General features: G+C 44.6%; 1 protein-coding gene and 1 pseudogene across 3 annotated transcripts in view; one reads left to right on the plus strand and one right to left on the minus strand.

Moving 5' to 3' along the window:
- PDE4DIP (phosphodiesterase 4D interacting protein) overlaps nucleotides 1–19391 on the minus strand; it is a 142532-nt gene that overhangs the window by 107564 nt on the left and 15577 nt on the right. For both annotated transcript variants that reach the window (XM_079760615.1, XM_079760613.1), the window contains exons 2-4: nucleotides 17214–17269; nucleotides 16340–16491; nucleotides 720–830 (exon numbers count right to left, since the gene is read on the minus strand). In XM_079760615.1, the coding sequence (XP_079616741.1) occupies nucleotides 720–830; nucleotides 16340–16491; nucleotides 17214–17269 (319 nt within the window). The remainder of the gene's footprint in view (nucleotides 1–719; nucleotides 831–16339; nucleotides 16492–17213; nucleotides 17270–19391) is intronic.
- LOC307093708 (ferritin light chain-like) lies at nucleotides 18014–18540 on the plus strand (annotated as a pseudogene). The gene has a single exon. The product of its transcript is annotated as a ferritin light chain-like (transcript).

Below are 19391 nucleotides of genomic sequence, written 5' to 3' on the forward strand. Positions count from 1 at the left end.
GCCTAAGATTCTGACTTTAAAACTATTCTACATAACGATCTTCAAAAACTGAACATGAGCCCAGCCGGTGTGGCTCCGTGGTTGAGCGTCCACCTATGAACTAGGAGGTCAGGGTTCGATTCTGGTCAGGGCACAGGCCCGGATTGCCAGCTCCATCCCCAGTGTGGGGCGAGCGGGAGGCAGCCGATCCGTGATTCTCTCTCATCATTGATGTTTCTATCTCTCTCTCCCTGACCCTTTCTCTCTGAAATCAATAAAAAATATATATATATTTAAAAACTGAACATGAATTTCTCAAGAAGATGAAATGCCCTCCGTGCTGCCCTGTTCTCCACAGCATCATTCTCTGCCTCCACGGGGCCAGTCAGCACTACACACAGCCCTTCTCTATCGAGTGTGACCCCTGGGAACTACCAGCTTCAGAGCCACCTCTGGGGCAAAATGCAAATTCCCCAGCGTCCCCACCGGTGACTAAGTCAGAATCCCGGGGTGAGGCAGGGAATCTACATTTTAACCAGCTCCCAAGGCGATGGTTTTGCACAGTTCCACACACACTGTCGCGGTCTGAGAACCTCTGGTTCAATCTAGCTCCCTCGCTCAGGAGGTGAACTGGGCTTGGCCAAGGTCACGCACGTTAAGGTGAGGCGGTCCAGGCCTGGAACCCACCTCCCCCGCTAGTGCACCAGGAAGGGCCTGGAATATCAATGCGCGGCACTCACCCGCCTGTAGATGTCCTCCCGGCTGGCCTCATACTTCTGCTGCATACGCTCCTCCAGGAAGTAGATGCGCAGCTTGAGGCTGAAGTTCTCCTTCTTCAGGTCATTGAGGTGCTGGGACAGAGTGCGATATCCATTAGACATGGTGGGCTACCCATGGGGAGGAGCATGCCCAGGCACCCCTTCACCCCAGGAATGTGGTGCGGCTGCACCGAGGCATGAAGCGAGCGGCCGGGCGGGCGGGCGCGGTGGAGGCTACGGCGCCATGGCCCTGGTGGCTGGCGCTCTCGGGGACTCGGGACGCGGGGCTCACTGCTCTGGGTGCTGGAGCGCAGCGCACTTTCCTTTTTTACCTCCGGGAGATATTTGCGGAATCCCTGACAGAGGAACATGCTGCGTGAACTCAGACACACACAAGTGGTGTAACCTGACTCCAGGCCAGGACTCCAAGCTGCCACCCTCCCAGAGCCGCCCAGGCCCAACTGTGGGCAGTTAACAGCTTCTGGAGAAAGAGAAGGGGGGTGACCCCGAGAAGCTTCCAGGAAATGGGGAATGGGAGTAATTCAAGGTGATGGTAGGGCTACAAAAAAGAAAAGGAAATGAACGGTGTTTGTGCTGGGGTGGGGGGGGTGGGGTGGGTAGTGGTATTTAAACTCCTGGTGGCTGATTTGCACACACACACACACACACAAAACCAACGGAGTGTGGCCAGAAGGAAGAAATGAACAAGTGTACACAAAAATGGATATCGCACATAGACGGTCAAATAGCCCCTTTAGGTCAAGTGCAAATCTTAAAGAGCTACTAGCCAGAGGGGTCTCTAATTTCCTTGGATGGTCCCAAACCTCTAATCAGTGCCTTCACAGTTTTCTCCCCTGGCTTTTCCATCCCAGCGTTGCTTAAATCAATAGTCTTTATTTCCATGACCTCCCCCCACCATTATACATCAGAGTCAGCCCAAATTAAACAGCAACCTTCTCGGTCACTGGAATCTTTGCAAACTCTGTTTACCATTACACAAGCTCACAAAAAGGCAGGGTCAATGGCTCCTCCCCACAAGGGATGAGGGAAAGAGGGTGGGCGGAGGGGGTGGGAGGGGAGGGAGGCGTCAGCCTGGAGCCCAGAGATTTCAGCCGGTCCCTGGTTCTAACTCGGGCACCTGCCCAGTGGAGCCAGGCACTCATCGCCAGATCCTGCTCCTAGAGCAATTTAAGATCCTTGAATGACAGCTGCAACATTAGCAGGAAGTGTTATTTATATCACATCACACAGGACACTGAAGGTCACTGGGAGACACACATACCAAACATAGGTTCTTGGTTGCGGTAAATACTCGGTTGAAAAAAATTAGTATTAACATCCAAAGTAGACTAAAGAAAGTTATACTTAATTCAAGTACTCACTTCCTCCCCAACCTACCTGTTCTTCATTCTTCTAATAATAACTCTTCATCTCCTGAGTCCCCACCAAATAGTATGTTGGGCATGAGGGATAGAAAGGTGAGGACAGTCCCAAACCCCAAAGAGTTAGTTATATGGATATAGGTGTGTGTTTTACACTATAATCCTCCAAGCTTGTCACACTTTTTACATTTTATACTGCAATCCAGCACACATACATGAATGAAGTGAAAGCTTCAGAAAGTAATGTTACCACTGAAACAGGAATTTTAGGGGTAAAATAGGACAGGTTTAGGAAATTCTAGAAATTTTGGAAATTAGGGGGACCATGGAGGAAGCACAGGGCTGCAGAGCAGCAGAAGATATATTTCCACAGAATAGGGAAGCTGAAAAGCTGCAACAGGTACATTTCCATAGCATGAGGGAGCTGGGAACAGCAGAAGGTCTATATTTACAAAATAAAGAGAAGGAAGCCCTTCATCCAGAAGGAGAGGAAGAAAGCCCAAGGGAACAGGAAAATAGGAAGGAGGGAAGAGAACTTCATATGTCCCATGTGAGGGTTGACCTTTGAGCCTTAGAGTTAGTATAGTAACAAGTCTAAGGGAATAGTGACCAGAGGGGATATCAAGGCACCAGGATCTGCAGCCTTTATAAGCCATAGAGAAAAAGAACTCAGTGGGACCCTTTCCCCCTCCCTACGTGGGAGTCCATTTTGTGGGGCTCTTTCCCTCTCCCCATGTGGGAGTCTGTACTTGTTCTTCAATAAATTTCCACCTTTGCTATACCACTCTCTGTCGGTGGATTCATTCTTCGATTCCGGCAGACAAAGAATCCGGGTTCCAGTCCAAAAATTCCGTTTCACCACCACGGTATGCAATGCACACTGACGTTATCTGTTCTATTGCTCTTTCTGGGAGTGACCCACTGAACTGATGCATTTACACACTGACGTTTCCACCTGAAGTTTGGAAAACGCTGACTCTTGAGAACCCAGAAGACAAAGTGGTTAATTCTTATTGGGATGATGGCAGAAAACTGCATTCAGAGTTGCACTTGCCCTTCGCTTTGAAAGACAGGAAAAGTTTGAGTGGATCAAGTGGCCTCAGGAGGGCATAATTTGAACTGAGCATTCTCTCGAATCGATTTGGATTATAAGTAGTCAACATATTTTTATTTTTTTTTTACTATAGACTGTTGGTAACTTAAGATAAAATATTCATTTTTTTAAAAAAATGTAGACATTTAAAATCCATGTAGTTATTTTCGTTATATCCATGCTCTTAGACGAAATGAATAGAGTTCAGGAAGAGGAAAAGTCTAAATTAAAACTCAAGAAGATCCGTTTCTGGTCCCAGCTTTGTTCCTAAAGAGTTGTCTGACCTCAGAAGTGTGCTTCTCCAGAGGCCTACCTGTCCTCATTTATAAAATGAAGTGGTTGGAAACGAGGTGATTTTTAAGGCACTTTCTCAGTCTATGCTCCAAAAGGGATAACCTAGTTCTTATCACCTCCATTTGGCACATGGGGAACCAGGATTCCAGATTTGATTAATGTTTAATAATGTTTGCTATGTCTACTTGGATTCTTTTATCAAGTGAGATAATTTAATGAAAGCTTTATGAAAAGTAACATTGCATAAGAATGTAGGGTATTCTTATCCAACTTAGATATTTCTTTCTGTACATTAATGCCTATTTCCTCTTATGCCATGTGGTCCCTTGTTCCTCCATCTGTCCCCTTTTCTGGATTTTGCTGCTCCTTAAAGTGAGTATTTAAATGATGATTAGTCCTTAGCCTTCTGCTTTTTTTTTTTCTCTTCATACTTTCTTCCTTTGAGATTTTATCCACTTTTAGGGCTATCACTTCTGCCTCCTAAACAAACCCCAAATCTCCAACCAAGTCCTCTTACCCAAGACCTAGCCCTACACATCATACTCTTTGCTAGATAGCTTGAGTGAATGTCCCATCCTTACAATCAACCTCATAGCAAAAACATTTGTAGCAGTCTCTTATCATGTCTGCCAGAATTAACTTTGGTCATCTGCTCTGTATTACAGCTAAAGTGATGTTTTCAAAACTCAGATCTTATCCTGTCGTTCTCTTACTTAAAACCCTTATCAGTTATCTCATCCCTCTTAGAATGAAAGGAAAACCCCACCATCATCTTTCCTCAAGACACCCTGTCTCTGATTATATATATACTAGAGGCCCGGTGCATGAAATTCGTGCACTGGAGGGGGTGTCCCTCAGCCCAGCCTGCACCCTCTGCAATCTGGGATCCCTCTCACAATCTGGGACTGCTGGCTCCTAACCACTTGCCTGCCTGCCTGCCCAGTCTCCCCCAACTGCCCTCCCCTGCCAACCTGGTCACCCCCAACTGCCCTTCCCTGCTGGCCTGATCGCTCACCACAATTGCCCTCCCCTGCTGGCCATCTTGTGATGACATGGGGGTGGCCATCTTGTGATGACACGAGGGTGAGATGCCACCTAGGCCTTTATTAGTATAGATCAGAGATGAAGGGGGAGGGAGAGAGATAGAAACATCAATGATGAGAGAGAATCCCACACTGGGGATCCAGCCCACAACGTGGGCATATGCTCTGACTAGGAACTGACCTGTGACCTCCTGGTTCATAGGTCAATGTTCAACCACTGAGCCACATCCACTTTTTTCAGGCCCTAAGTCAAATCCCACCCAAACAAAGTGTTCCCTGCTTCCCCAGCCTGGAAAGATTTCATCATCTTTTGAGTTCCTAAAGCAAATATTTGCATTTGGCAAGTGCTCACATGCTGCTTCATGATATTGTTTTCCTGTTGTCTTGAAGGATTGTTTACACCCTTTAGAGCTACTTAACTTGTGTGTTTGTTTCTCCAACTAGTCTGTACACCACCCAAGCACTTACATGTCTTTCCACATTTACTTCAGTCCCACTACAACCGAGACAGCCTCGCCAGTAACATTCACCCCACTGTACCTGTTAATGAAACAGGAATTCTAGGGGTAAAATAGGTCAGGTTTCGGAAATTTTAGAAATTTTGGAAATTAAGGGGACCATGGAGCAAGCACAGGGCTGCAGAGCAGCAGAAGATATATTTCCACAGAATAGGGAAGCTGAAAAGCTGCAACAGGTACATTTCCATAGCATGAGGGAGCTGGGAACAGCAAAAGGTCTATATTTACAAAATAAAGAGAAGGAAGCCCTTCATCCAGAAGGAGAGGAAGAAAGCCCAAAGAGAATAGGAAAACAATAAGGAAGGAGGGGGGAGCTTCACATGTCCCCTGTGAGGTTTGACCTTTGAGCCCAGGAGTTGCTATAGTAACCAGTCTAGGGGAAGAGTGACCAAGCACAGGGAATATCAAGGCACCAGGATCTGCACCCTTTATAAGCCAGAGGGAAAAGGAACTCAGTGGGACCCTTTCCCCCTCCCCACGTGGGAGTCCATTCTGTGGGGTTCTTTCCCTCTCCCCACATGGGAGTCTGTACTTGTTCTTCAATAAATCTCCACCTTTGCTATACCACTCTCTGTCCGTGGATTCATTCTTCGATTCCAGCGGACAAAGAATCCGGGTTCCAGTCCAAAAATTCCGTTTCCTTAACAGTCACTTCAACCAGACCAGGGTGTTTTGAGGATGCAGTTTGTGCCTTTGCATTCTCATTGCACAGTATTTAGGAAGCAGTCCCTAAATTTCTGTTGAATTGATGAATAGATGAGTGCTCAAAATGTAATTGAATTTTGCTAATTACATTTGTTAAATATGGGCTCGTTTGCTTATATTGTTCTCACAACTTTCCAATAATATAGAAAGGTTTGTTGCAATACTTCCAAAGAAACCACATTTGCTAGAATGATTACTGTAGAAGAATGATGTTTTGCTCACTTGAATTACATGCCCATCTTGAGCTTTCTTCAGAACCCCAGTCTCTATCTCACTTCCTAGCAGAAATTTCCACCTGAATGCAGACTTGTACTTGAGCTATCTAAAACTCCTGATCCTTCCCAGTGCATACGTTCCTTCCTCATTGGACCCCAATATTGAGTAAAAACTATTTGCAGTTGTTTGGGCCAAAACCTTTGAGTTATTTCGTCTCTTCTTTCTCATACACACCATCTCATCTGCCTGTAAATCTTATTATTCTTACTTTCAATGTATCTATATCCATCTATATTTACAGAATCCAACTATATCGCCACCACCACTGGCACCTCTACCACTCTGGCCAAGATACTTATGATCTCTCCCCTAAATTGTCTGAATAGTCCCCCTTAACTGGTCTCCCTGCTCCTGCCCTTACTCCCCTATAATCTATTCTTAGCACAACAGTCATAGTGACCCTTCTAAAATACATCAGATCACTCCTCTGCTGGAAACCCCCACTGGCTTCCCATCTAATTTAGAGTGAAACACGGAATCGTTTCATTAGCCCGTAAGGCCCAAAGCCCTGCTTAATCTGGAGTCTCTCTCCTTGCTCTTTTACTTTTTCCTCCCCCTCTCACCCTACCCATTCTGCACCAGCCACATTGTTTCTCTTTACTATTTCTCAAAAACAGTAAACACACTCTCTCCTCAGAGCCTTTGAGCTTGTTGATCTTCCATATGGTTTGCTTTCTCTGTATAATTAAAACTGTAACTCACTCTGTGCCTCACCCCAGCACTCATATCGCCATTGTTTTTTTCTTCCATAGCACTATCATCATCTAAAATGTACATATTTACTTATGTATTTTGTTTCTCGATTATCTTCCCCCACTAGCATATAAACTCCAGGATTTTTGCCTGTTTTGTTCACCAGGCAAGAGTGGTGCTCAATAAGTATTTGCTGGGTAAAAGAAGGGATGAATAGTTAACACATTGTGGACTAGTAGTTTTATTGCTAGCTTTACCAGTGGCCAGATAAGTTTCTATTAAACGAATACAAAAAAACTTTTTAAATAAATGTTAAGGGCACGCTTTAAAATTAAATACCCATTGCATTTTGAAGTTATTTATTACATATTCTTACAAACTAATAGCTTTTTAAAATATATATATTTTATTGATTTTTTTACAGAGAGGAAGGGAGAGGGATAGAGAGTTAGAAACATCGATGGGAGAGAAACATTGATCAGCTGCCTCCTGCACACCTTCTACTGGGGATGTGCCTGCAACCAAGGTACATGCCCTTGACTGGAGTAGAACCTGGGACCCTTCAGTCCGCAGGTGGATGCTCTATGCACTGAGCCAAACCGGTTAGGGCCAAACTAATAGCTTTTTAAAGAATTCTCGTGATTGGCCACAAACGTTAGAACAGGAAACACGAGAATTCTCATGATCAGTCCGCAATGTGTTAACTTACTGACTGGATTTAATCCTACGAGAACTCAATCTATGTACAAAATTAGAGAGATGTTTTAGGATGATGAGCATATATAAAGGCATCCTTCTTTATAAAAAAGGTTATCTTAAAAGACTAATTTTGATATACAATGCAGAATCTGAACTTCGTATGAGTTCTGAACAAATGGGGCATAATATAAGACAAATTACAATTCAAGGACAATCTGAACTGTACAAATTGTAAAAACCTTGGAAATTAGGAAGGAGAGCTGTCAGAAGGTTCCATAGAGAACTGGCATCTCAGCTCTCCTTAAAGGATGAGTCACGTTTGGGGAGAATGTAAGGCAATCAAGGCAGGTGGAGCTTAAGCAAAGGTGCAGAGAGCCAACTGGACGGAAACAGTGGCGCATACTGTCCTGTAATGAGGAAGAGAGGATGGGGGTGAAGAACCATTTTCGGGAGATCTTGAAAGTCAGGATGAGGAGCCTCTGGACACATCCTGGCTCTCAATTTAGACAACGGGTGAGGAGAAAGGCTTGGGGGGTGGGGAGAGCCAGAAACTGCTTACTAGGAACTGTTTTGTTTATTGCTTATGTCTGTTGTTTATAGCAAACAAAAATGCACATACCCGAGATGCACACCAGGCTACTGAACCAGGGCCTCTCCCGCAGGCTCATGTGTTTTGTTAAGCTCTGAATTACTTAGGAAATGAACACTGAGCCAGGTTGGCCGGGCCCTACCTCTTTTTTCCATTTCTTTCTCACACAGTGCGCATCGAAAACCTTTACTCTTCCCGAAAAATATTTTCCCAAACATTAATGGCTCTCTCCTGCTCTTTCTTTAATTTCTACATCTTCTTGATGTATTAGTTCAAACTGGAAATAAGACTTTAATAAGGACTCGATCAATGCCAACAATAGTAGGAGGATTACAACCCAGCTGTCGCATGTCATGCCCCATTAACACAAACAACTGTCAAGTCAGTCTTTTAAAAAAAAACTCAGCTTCACATTTGCCTGATCATATTCAGACCCCCCACATAGCTCTTCTAAATGGAAATGCTTGAAAACATACTAATCTTTTACCATTCTGTCTCCTAAAAATAAACTTCCACTCTGCTAAAGATGATTAATCATCTTAACACATTGCGGACGGATCACGAGCATTCTCGTGTTTCCTGTTCTAAGGCTTGTGGCCAATCACGAGAATTCTTTTAAAAGTTATTAGTTTGTAAGAACATGTAATAGATAACTTCAAAATGCAATGGTATTTAATTTTAAAGCATGCCTTTTAACATTTATGTAAAACATTTTTTTGTACTCGTTTAATAGAAACTTCTCTGGCCACTGGGTAAAGCTAGTAATAAAACTACTGGTCCGCACAGTGTTAATTGACAGATTCTTTTCAAATATAATAGCACTTCTGCAATTTAAACTATACTAATTTGATATCTGTGGTAATTCATATCTTTTACATTTCATGAAGATAAAAATAGCCTTAAATACTATGGTAAACAGAGAAACAGGAGAAAAAAGTTACTATTTTAAGTAACTTTTGACACCATACTTACTATTCATTTACAAATAGGCAACAAATATTATCACTATTATGACTATTTATCTAGGTGAAGTAGCTGGGCATTGTGGAAAGAGCAAAAGCTTTTGAACCAAGGAGATGTAGGTTCAAATCCCAGCTCTGCTATTTTCTAATTGTGTGACTTTGGGAAAATTACTTACTAGTAATTAACTATAGGGAAGGAGTCAGGAGACAGATCTGGGTAGGCTACTAAGAAGCTTGTAACTATCTCTGAAATGCTAACTTTTGTTTTTTTAATCTGAGGCAAGTAGAGTGAAAATAATATTTAGTATAATTTAGATATTGGGCACAATGACAGTGTTTTATTATTCTTTGTGCATTCCTATTGTTTGTAAAATAGCTAAATCAAGGATAAATTCTCTAGTAGAGTTGGATATAGTAAACTTATTGCCACACTCCATCCACATATCCATTCACCAAATTTTTTTTTAATCCTCACCCAAGGATATTTTTCCATTGATTTTTAGAGAGAGTGGAAGAGACAGAGAGAAATATCGATGTGAGAGAAATACATCAATTGGTTACCTCCTGCATGAGCCCCGACCAGGTCCTGGGCCAGAGAGGAGCCTAGCCTGCAACCAAGGTACATGCCCTTGACCGGAATTGAACCTGGGACCCTTTAGTCCACAGGCCAATGCTCGTAAGTCAAACCAGCTAGGGCCATTCACCAAATATTTATTGAGCACTTACATTATGAGAGTAAATGTCCTGTCACCAAAGGGGCTCAACTGATTTTTTTTTTTTTAATGATAAAGTTTCCGTTAAAAGCAAGTGGTTTAGAAATGATCATTTCAAAATGTTCTGCTTAGATTAGGGGGCGTTAACATAAAGGCTAGATGAAGTATCCTTTTTTGTTGTTGCTAAGATGAAGTACCCTTTAAATGGCCCTCAGTATAAAAAACTCACGGGTTATGTTTTACCAAGTTAAGGTTTTGTTTACAATCCTGAGATAAAACAGAAAGGAAACATAGATGCACTCTGGTTTGCTACAGGAAAAACATACTCCTGAAGGGGTCCTGAAGACTATGCCGACCTTTTGGAGACCAGTCTAACAAGGCGAGTGTCAACCAAAGTCAACGAACTTGGTCTTCCACTCCTTAACCCTTTCATTCCCACCCAGGGTTTCTGACCCACATTCCAGGTGTCAGCTGTTGATGAGGCCTGCTCATAAAGCAGACTGCAATTCTACCAAGACCTTTTTTTCTTTTGAGTTGCACAATAAACACATCTTTCTTCTGAAACTCTGTTTCTGAAATTTCAACATCATTCCTGAAGTTCCAGCATCTTTTAAATGCTATCATATTAATATCATTCCATTTTCTCCCCCAAAACTCAGATACCCATCCTCTGCGCAGCCTTTCTCTTGAAATAACTGTCTGGACGCCCAGAGAGCTAACAGCATAGCTGTTCCATCAGGTCGATAAATAACCCCATCGCATGTCATCGTGTGGATGAAGGAGAGGGGTTCAGACAATATCCCTGCTGCCCTCCCCCACCAGAGATGCACACCCACGCCTCCTCCGATCCTGGAATAACAAGGTGCTGTCGTCATCACCACAGTAGAGCACTGTGAACTCTATAAAACCGAAACAAAACAAATAACAAATTCCCTGACTTCCAAAAATACGTGGTGCAGCCAGCAGCAGTGCTGTCAGACAGTGAAACGCCCTCCACAGCAGAAAGGACAGCTGAGCTGCACCCATGCACGCCTGCTATAACGAGGCACTACACTACCCACTGTTTCTAGTAGTGAACGAGATGAACCCCGTCTCTGCTATCATGGAGCTCAGATCCTAATGGAGAAGAGAGACTCTGAACACATATGTTATGAAAGGAAAAGTACAAGGTGCTCTGGAAGTTTACAACAGGTGACACCCTACCCTGTGATGGGAATGGAGAGATGAATTGGTGGTAGGGCTTATTTAGGCTTCTCCTCCATCACGGGTCATGCACCCAATCAATTGCTTAGTCTTGTCACTTCTGCTTCTGACATCTCTCTCTTTCACCTGTCCATTTCTCTCATCCTATGGGTCACCACTACCAACCTTTGTCTGGACTACTCCACAGCCTCCTAACTGCCCTCTCTGCCTTAGACCGACTCCTCCAATCCACAGTCCATACAGAAGCCAAAGGGGTGTTTCTAAAGGGAAAATCTGATCACATCATCTCCCTGTTGAGAAGCTTTCAATGGTTCCCCATAGAGCTCCGATAAAAATTACAACGCTTTACATAACTTGCAAGGCCCTATGTACTGGCCTCTCTCTCTCTCTCTCTATCTCTCTCTCTCTCCCCCCCCCCCTCTCTCCCCTCTCTCTTCTCTCTTCTCCCTTCCTCTCGCTCTAAAATCAATAAAAACATATCCTCAGGTGAGGATTAAAACACAGTGTAGCTAAGAGTTCAGTCTCTGGCCCTAGCTGGTTTGGCTCAGTGGATAGAGCATTTGACTGCAGATTGGAAGGTCTTGGGTTCGATTCCAGTCAAGGGCACATGCTTGGATTGTGGGCTCGATCCCCAGTGGGGGTGTGCAGGAGGCAGCCGATCAGTGATTCTCCCTCATCATTGATGTTTCTTTCTATCTCTCTCTCCCTTCTTCTCTGAAATCAATAAAAGTATATTTTTTTTAAAAAAAGAGTTCAGGCTCTGACATAAGCACACTTCTGCTCAAATCCCAGCTCAGCACTTTCTAATAATCACTATCTTTTTCTAGCTTCAATGTCCCTCTCTGTACAGATCAAGATAATGGTTGTGCCAACCTCATTTTACTGTTATAAGAACTGAACAAGATAATGCAAGTCAAGTGCATTCATAGAGCCCTGTGCACTGTAAGCACTCAATAAATGTTAACTGGCATCATCACTTTTGTTGCTATTTTTAAAAATTATTTTTGGAATGGAAATTATTACTGGAATGAAAATTCCTCAAGGGCCATAAGAAGATAGAGCTTTCTTCATTGAGTGAAGAAGAAATATTTACACATGTATATATTAATACAAACTTTAAACTGTTTTTCTAATATTTGGGCTTTAAAGACATACATTTGCTTAGCAAATGTTCTAACCTTGTGATATCTCTTCCCCTGTTGCCGTAGCTGTTATTTAAATTAAATCTTGGATGACTTAAATTTCATGTACCCCAATCAGACTGTACACTCTTTGAGAAGGGTAACTTGTATGCATCTCTGTATCCTCTACATCACTTAGAATCAGCCCTTTTGTTAATAGTTCTTAAAAAAAAAAAAAAGATTGTATTGATACATATCTGGCCATGTTGCTTAGGAATGAAAATGTTTCTGAAGTTCTGTGGAATGACTGTGTGGAATCCTCCTGAAAAGTCATGTTTAGAAAGAAGAAAATTCTGTCCTTATGATTGCTGAAAGTTTAGGATTTCCCCCTTCCCTTCTCATCTAATAACTTAAAATTTTTTATTTATTGATTGATTTTTGAGAGGGAGAGGAAGAGAGAGAGAAACATCGATTTTGTTGTTCCAGTTCTCTGTGCACTCAATGGTAAATGCTTGTATGTGCCCAGACCAGGGATCAAACCCACAACTGAGGCATATGGGGACGACGCTCCCACCAACTGAGCCACCCGGCCAGGGTCATCTAATAACTTTTTGAATGCTTCAAACACCAGCAAAAACGAAGTCAGTATGCTTGGGGAACTGTGGTTTGGGAGGCGTAACTGCCGGTTTTGTTTGTTTTTAATGAACACACTCTTCACTGGTAGCATTCACTTCCCAAGGCTGTAATTAGAGAGAAACTCCCAAGAAGCACTGAAGCTGCTGGACCTAACGCCAGCGGAGATTGATCCAGATTCACCTAACCCAGAACAGGAAACCCAGACTGTGAGAAATCGGATCTCCAGAAAGGCAGAAAAGTCCCTTTTAGGACTTGTCCTCCCACCCTCACGCCACCCACCACCACCACCACCACCACCACCACCACCACCACCACCACCACTACACACACACACACATACAAACTTCAAGATTCAAGTGGAAAATTTTTCCAGGATGGGTGGAGCCTCACCCAGCTGACTCACTGTGGCTGGATTCAGACTACCAGACGACCAGGGAAACCTGGCTTCACACTATAATTAGCCAAACACTGCAGCTGGGTTTGCAGGCATTTTCATGTTCAAGACAACATTATTAAAAACAAAAGGCCCGATGCACGACATTCGTGCACTGGGAGAGTGGGGGGGTCCCTCAGCCCAGCCTGCACCCTCTCGCAATCCTGGACCCCTCAGGGGATGTCCACCTGCTGGCTTAGGCCCGCTCTCTGGGGCAGGCCTAAACCAGCAGGCGGATATCCCCCAAGGGGTCCTTAGCGCTGCCTCGGAGGCAAGAGAGGCTCCCGCCACTGCCACTGCACTGGCCAGCCATGAGCCCGGCTTCTGGCTAAGCAGCGCTCCCCCTGTGGGAGCACACTGACCACCAGGGGGCAGCTCCTTGTTGAGCATCTGCCGCCTGGTGGTAAGTGCGCATCATAGCAACTGGTGGTTCCACCGTTTGGTTGATTTGCATATTAGCCTTTTATTATATAGGACTAAAGGCCCGATGCATGAAATTCATACAAGACTAGGCCTTCTTTTCCCCGGCTGCCGGCACCAGCTTCCCACTGGCACCCAGGACCCGGGCTTCCCTCGCAGCCCTGGCTTCGTCCGGAAGGTCATTCGGAAGGACATTTGGTCTAATTAGCATACTACACTTTTATTATTATAGATGTATAAACAGGAGAAAGCAGTGGAGTCCCCCTTTAGACCTTATGGCCACAGGCCCCCACATCTCCATAGCTTTTCTATAGCATCTGCCATTTTATTCTATACATAAAACCACACTACACACATTTCGCCAATCTCTCTTTCTCTAAATCAGGGGTCCTCAAACTTTTTAAACAGGGGGCCAGTTCACTGTCCCTCAGACCGTTGGAGGGCCGGACTATAGTTTAAAAAAAACTATGAACAAATTCCTACGCACACACTGCACATATCTTATTTTGAAGTAAAAAAAACAAAACGGCAAAAACACCCGCATGTGGCCCGCGGGCCGTAGTTTGAGGACGCCTGCCCTAAATGGTCCACTCATTCCCCTAGGAACCTTGGAAATCACTGGAGTAATCATGGTTCTGTCACTTTAAACCAGTATAGCTTTAGGTATGTTATTTGAGTCTTGGTCACTTCATCCATCTAACAGATGTAATAATATCTATCTCAGTATTAGGAAAATGAACTAAAAAATAGTTGAAATAAAATATATTAAGTATTGCCCTGGTCGGTGGCTCAGTTGATTGGAGCATCTTCCATTCACCAAAAGGTTGTGGGTTTGATTCCCATTCAGGGAACATACCTAGGTTTCAGGTTCGATCCCTGGTCGGTGCAAATACTGGGGGTCGGGGGGACAACTGATCGATGTTTCTCTCATATTGATGTTTCTCTCTCTCCTCTCCTCCCTTCACCTCTCCTCTCTCTCTCCCTCCCCCCCTCTCTCTATCTCTATCTCTATTCTATCTCTCTCATTAAGTGAGATAATACACATACTTAAAACAGTACCTGACACATAGAAAGTGATCAAGATGTGATAGCTAGTACTATCTACATGCTGCTCTATTCTCACTCATCCCAGACATGCCAGGGAAAGCATGAAAGGAGTTTTTCTCAACACCGTTTACATGTAAGAATCTTTCTGACCCAATAACCTGTCAGGATTTATGATCGTGGTACATAACCTCCATAACCCTGAAAAAGTCACAGTTTCTTAGTCCCAGCAATGACATTTCTGACAAAAGTGTCATAGCCCTTGTTACTTATGTATTACTTGACACACAGGGGAGATTTAAAATATCTCCTATTGGCCTTTTCTGTGTCCTGCCTCGGTTTCTGTCCATGGTCCCCAGCATTGAGAATAAGGACTAATCAGGGATCTTAGACCTGGATGTTAGGAGAAAAGGACTTAGACCTCCATACCTGAACGTCAGGTGACTTCTGTTTGTCACCCAGCTTGGTCCTTTATTTCCCCTCCCCCCACGGCATCCGGCCATTCATTCTGTCAGTGGTGACATCCCCGACTTCCAGGTTCCAAATCGCCTCTCAACCAAAAGGAACCTGCAGGCAGACTGGCTTTCCAAGAGCCCCGCCCCCAGCTCTGAGGAGTCCTGCAGCTCTGCTCACCCCTGGGTGCTTACGCAGAATCCAAAGGTGAACCAAGAGGGAGGGGCTGGGTGTTACCAGCCCGACTCCCACCACCAGCACCACAGCGGTTCAGAGATTTAGTCTTCAAAAGCCACTTAATATTCCTGCAAACTCTCTGTGTCTTAAAAACACACACCCAGTATCCATGACAACCTGGGTGAAAACAAAACCAAAGCAAGAACAAGCTGTTTAATTCTCAAGCCCATGGGACATGGAGTACCTTCTCTGTCCACAGGAAATCTGGTAGGATGCACAGTAGGTCCTAATGAAACATTGCTATTTACAAACTGAGAGAAGACGGGGCAAACCCATGTCAACACGGCTTTAGTAGGAATTTTATTATTTTATGTCAAAAGCTATCAATTCAAGAATAGAAGAAACCCACAGATCTGAGTACACTGACACAGTACCGGTGTGTGGCCTGATACCCGGGTAACCCCCAGGGGGCACCAAAGAACTATTTCTATTTTTAGCACACGGGGGTGTAAGAAATCCTGGGTGCTCTTTCCAGGCCATATAAAATGCCAGAAGATGGGAGCTACTGTACAGCCTTGCTGGGATCAGTCCAGGGTACAGGGAGCTGGGGTCGTGAATTACATTATCCGTAATCTGGCTTGGCCAAATCTAAGGGTAAACATATCAAGGTGCTGAGCACGTCAAGAGTTGAAGCAGGAGTTTCGAGCCACAATGACAGATTCTTGTTGAGCAGCCAACGGTTGTGGCTGAGCCACCTCACACCACGGACAGTATCCAGATGTGCAGAGCTGTGCCCAAGCCAGCTACAGAGAGAATAATGCCAGCCACGTGGACTGGATTCCCTGGACTCGGGTGCCCTTTAAACCTCCTGAATTGATCTGAGAAGTAAACCAGGGATAAAAATGGCGAAGCAGCAAAACCACTGCCTCAGGCCACTCACTGCCCACAGACCGCAGCGCTCAGCACGCAGCTAATAGGGCAAAATGCTTATTGGGGCACATGCCCGTACGAGAGGCACCGTTATGGTAAGAACACCCACACCAGAGCAAGCCATGGATCATAGTTTTATAAGCCATCACTACCCATGGGACTCCTCCTAGTTGGGATTAACAACTCCCCACCCATGTGACTCCACCCATGTGACTTACCTTCTCAAAGTCTCGGAGAGCCTGGGTCTGCACTGGAGGGGCTTTTTCAAATGCTCTCAGGTAATGTGTCTGCCCAAAGGGGACCTTCTCGCCACTTCTCCAGGTCTGTGACTGCACTGGAGGGCCCCGATCTTTAGTGTCACTGAGAAACGCTGCCAGTGAAACAGAACAACAGGTGATGTCACACAATGGTGGCACTGTGATCATTGTAGATGAACATACGCTACTCCAAATGCTAATTTTAAGTGACTCTGAAGTCCCTGGCATGTTCAAATGATAAACTCTCCCCCACATCGTGCATATGAACTATCTGTGCTCTGAGGCTGGCATGAAAAAGGCAGATCACTTAGCAAAGTGAAATCCTCAAATGGCGAAGTTTTTGTGAAAACCTGAAAAGAGAGAGCTATCTTCACACGGGTTTTGTAATTTAGGTAGACCTCTGGCTAATGGTAGGGCAGTAATGATGAGAGAGTATTAGGAATACACTAATAACTATATTTACTGGGTGCTTATTCCTTCACGGGCTCTGTTCTAAGAGGTCTTCCCACTTAACCTCACTTGTGAGCTTGACACTGTTATTATACTCATTTTAATGGTATATTACAGTGAAGGTTTCTGGCAGACTCTATTGTAATCACTTTACAAGTGACTTTAATCTTGCAATTACAGAACCATTAAAAGTCTAAAGAGTTCACATACTGAATCCACTGCATGTGCTGGCCAGGTGAGGAGTTACATGCCACAGAGGCATGTTTGAAAATTCACAAAAAGTCTGAGGACACTGCCATGGTGAATTTAAAGGTCTGTGATTTAAGGGATTTATGACCAGCAGGAAAACCAGAATTTAACAAGACAAGGCCCATGGCTTCCTTACCTACTGCATGAGTTGTTCTGGGTACCATCTCCCCATCATCCTCTGCAAAATAATCTCTGTAAAGAGAAACAAATAATTCATGAGATAACCTCTCCACTGGGTCCCCAAACCCTGGGGCAATAAGACACCTATGTTCTGTTTTCATTTATTTCTCCACAAGTATTCACTAAACTCCTACTGTGTTTCAGGGACAGTGCTAAGTGCTGGAGATACAAAGACAAACCCCTATCTATCCTCAATAAGTACACCTAGAGATGGCCATAGACTAAAAAATTCCACAAGTATTGAATTACCAAGTGGCAAATGCTATGAAGGAAAATGCACAGTAAATTAACTAGTAGAGAGACTAAGAGAAACTCAGAAAAGGGGACATTAAAACTGAGATAAAGAAACATCAACCATGCCCTAGCCCGTTTGGCTCAGTGGATAGAGCGTTGGCCTGTGGACCAAAAGGTCCTGGATTCGATTCTGGTCAAGGGCATGTACCTCAGTTGCAGGCTCCTCCCCGGCCCGGGGCCCTGGCCAGGGTGTGTGCAGAAGGCAACCAATCATTGTGTTTCTCTCACATGGACATTTCTCTCTGTCTTTCCCTCTCTCTTCCACTCTCTTTAAAAATCAATAGGAAATATTGTTGGTCCCGGATCTGTCTCTTGCTACAATAGTGTTTGGATGGAACAGGCCCAGGGACGTTCCTTCTTCCAGCCTCCAACCACTCTCCTGCGTCTTATCCAGTCACCACCTTCAGAACCACCTCCGGGACCAGCCAATTTTCTACCTTAACTCCTTATTGCTGAACAGCCATGAGCTCCCAAATTCGTCAGAATTGTTCCACCGAGGTGGAGGCTGCGGTCAACCGCCTGGCCAACCTGCATCTGCGGGCCTCCTACACCTACCTCTCTCTGGGCTTCTATTTTTACTGAGACAGTGTGGCTCTTAAGGGCAGGGCCACTTCTTCCGAGAGTTGGCTAAGAAGAAGTGTAAGGGCGCTGAGCGTCTCTCAAAGATGCAAAGCAAGCGTGGTGGCCACATTCTCTTCCAGGTCGTGCTGAAGCCTCCCCAAGGTGAGTGGGCACAACTCAGGATGCCATGGAAGCTGCCCTGGCCTTGGAGAGGAACCTGACCCAGGCCCTTTTGGAGCGGCATGCCCTGGGTTCTACCCATGCAGACCCTCATCTCTGTGACTTCCTGGAGCACCACTTCCGGGGTAAGGAGGTGAAACTCATCAAGAAGATGGGAGACACCTGCCTCACCTCCGCAGGCCCCTGGTCCCCAGGCTGGGCTGGGGGAGTATATCTTCGAAAAACTCACCCACAAGCACAACTTGTGAGAGGCCCCTCTGCATCCCCTGGTGTCTGGCTTTTACCTGAGCCTCTTCCTGAAACTACTAGCCATTCTTTTAACCACCCTGAAGCCCTCTCCCATGCCTTGGACCAAACAAAACAATAAAGCTTTTTGCAGCAAAAAATAAGAAAAAAAGAAAAATATTCTCGAGTGAGGATTTAAAGAGAGAGAGAGAGAGAATGTCAACCAGATGAAAAATGGGAACAGAAGAGTATTCCAACATAAGGGAACAGCAAAGAACCTGAATGGGAAAGGAACAGAGAGAATCTGATTGGGACCAGACTTTGTCTGGCCTTGTGGGATAGGGTAAGGATACTGAGTTTTATATGAAGGGCAATGGAAACCACTGAAGGATTTTAAATCAGGGAATGAATGGTAAATGACCAGGTTTCGATTTTAGACAGATCATTCTGACTGTTGAGTGATACTGCATGGAGGGAACAAAGGTAGACGGGGAAAGCAAGGAGTTGTGATGGTTTTAACCAAGGAAAAAGACCTGGAGATGGAGAAAAGCAAAATATTCAAGATATGTTTAGGAAGTAGAATTGACATAGAAATCAAAGTCTATTAATGGAAATGCTAAAAACACCAAAATTCAGTAGCAAGAGGTGTATCTATCCAGCACAAGACCACCATCCCTAGCACAGAAGGGAGGGGTACCTCAAAATCATTAACAAATACTTGTCAAGCACCTACTATGTTTTAGGCACAAATGTACATTGAACAAAACAGACAAAAATGCCTGCGCTTGCCCAGCCGGTGTGGCTCAGATGGTTGAGCATCTCCCATGCACCAAGAGGTTATTGGCCCAATTCCAGGTCAGGGCACATGCCTGGG

The sequence above is a fragment of the Cnephaeus nilssonii genome, assembly GCF_951640355.1.
Source record: "Cnephaeus nilssonii genome assembly, chromosome: 21".
Classification (NCBI taxonomy): Eukaryota; Metazoa; Chordata; class Mammalia; order Chiroptera; family Vespertilionidae; genus Cnephaeus; species Cnephaeus nilssonii.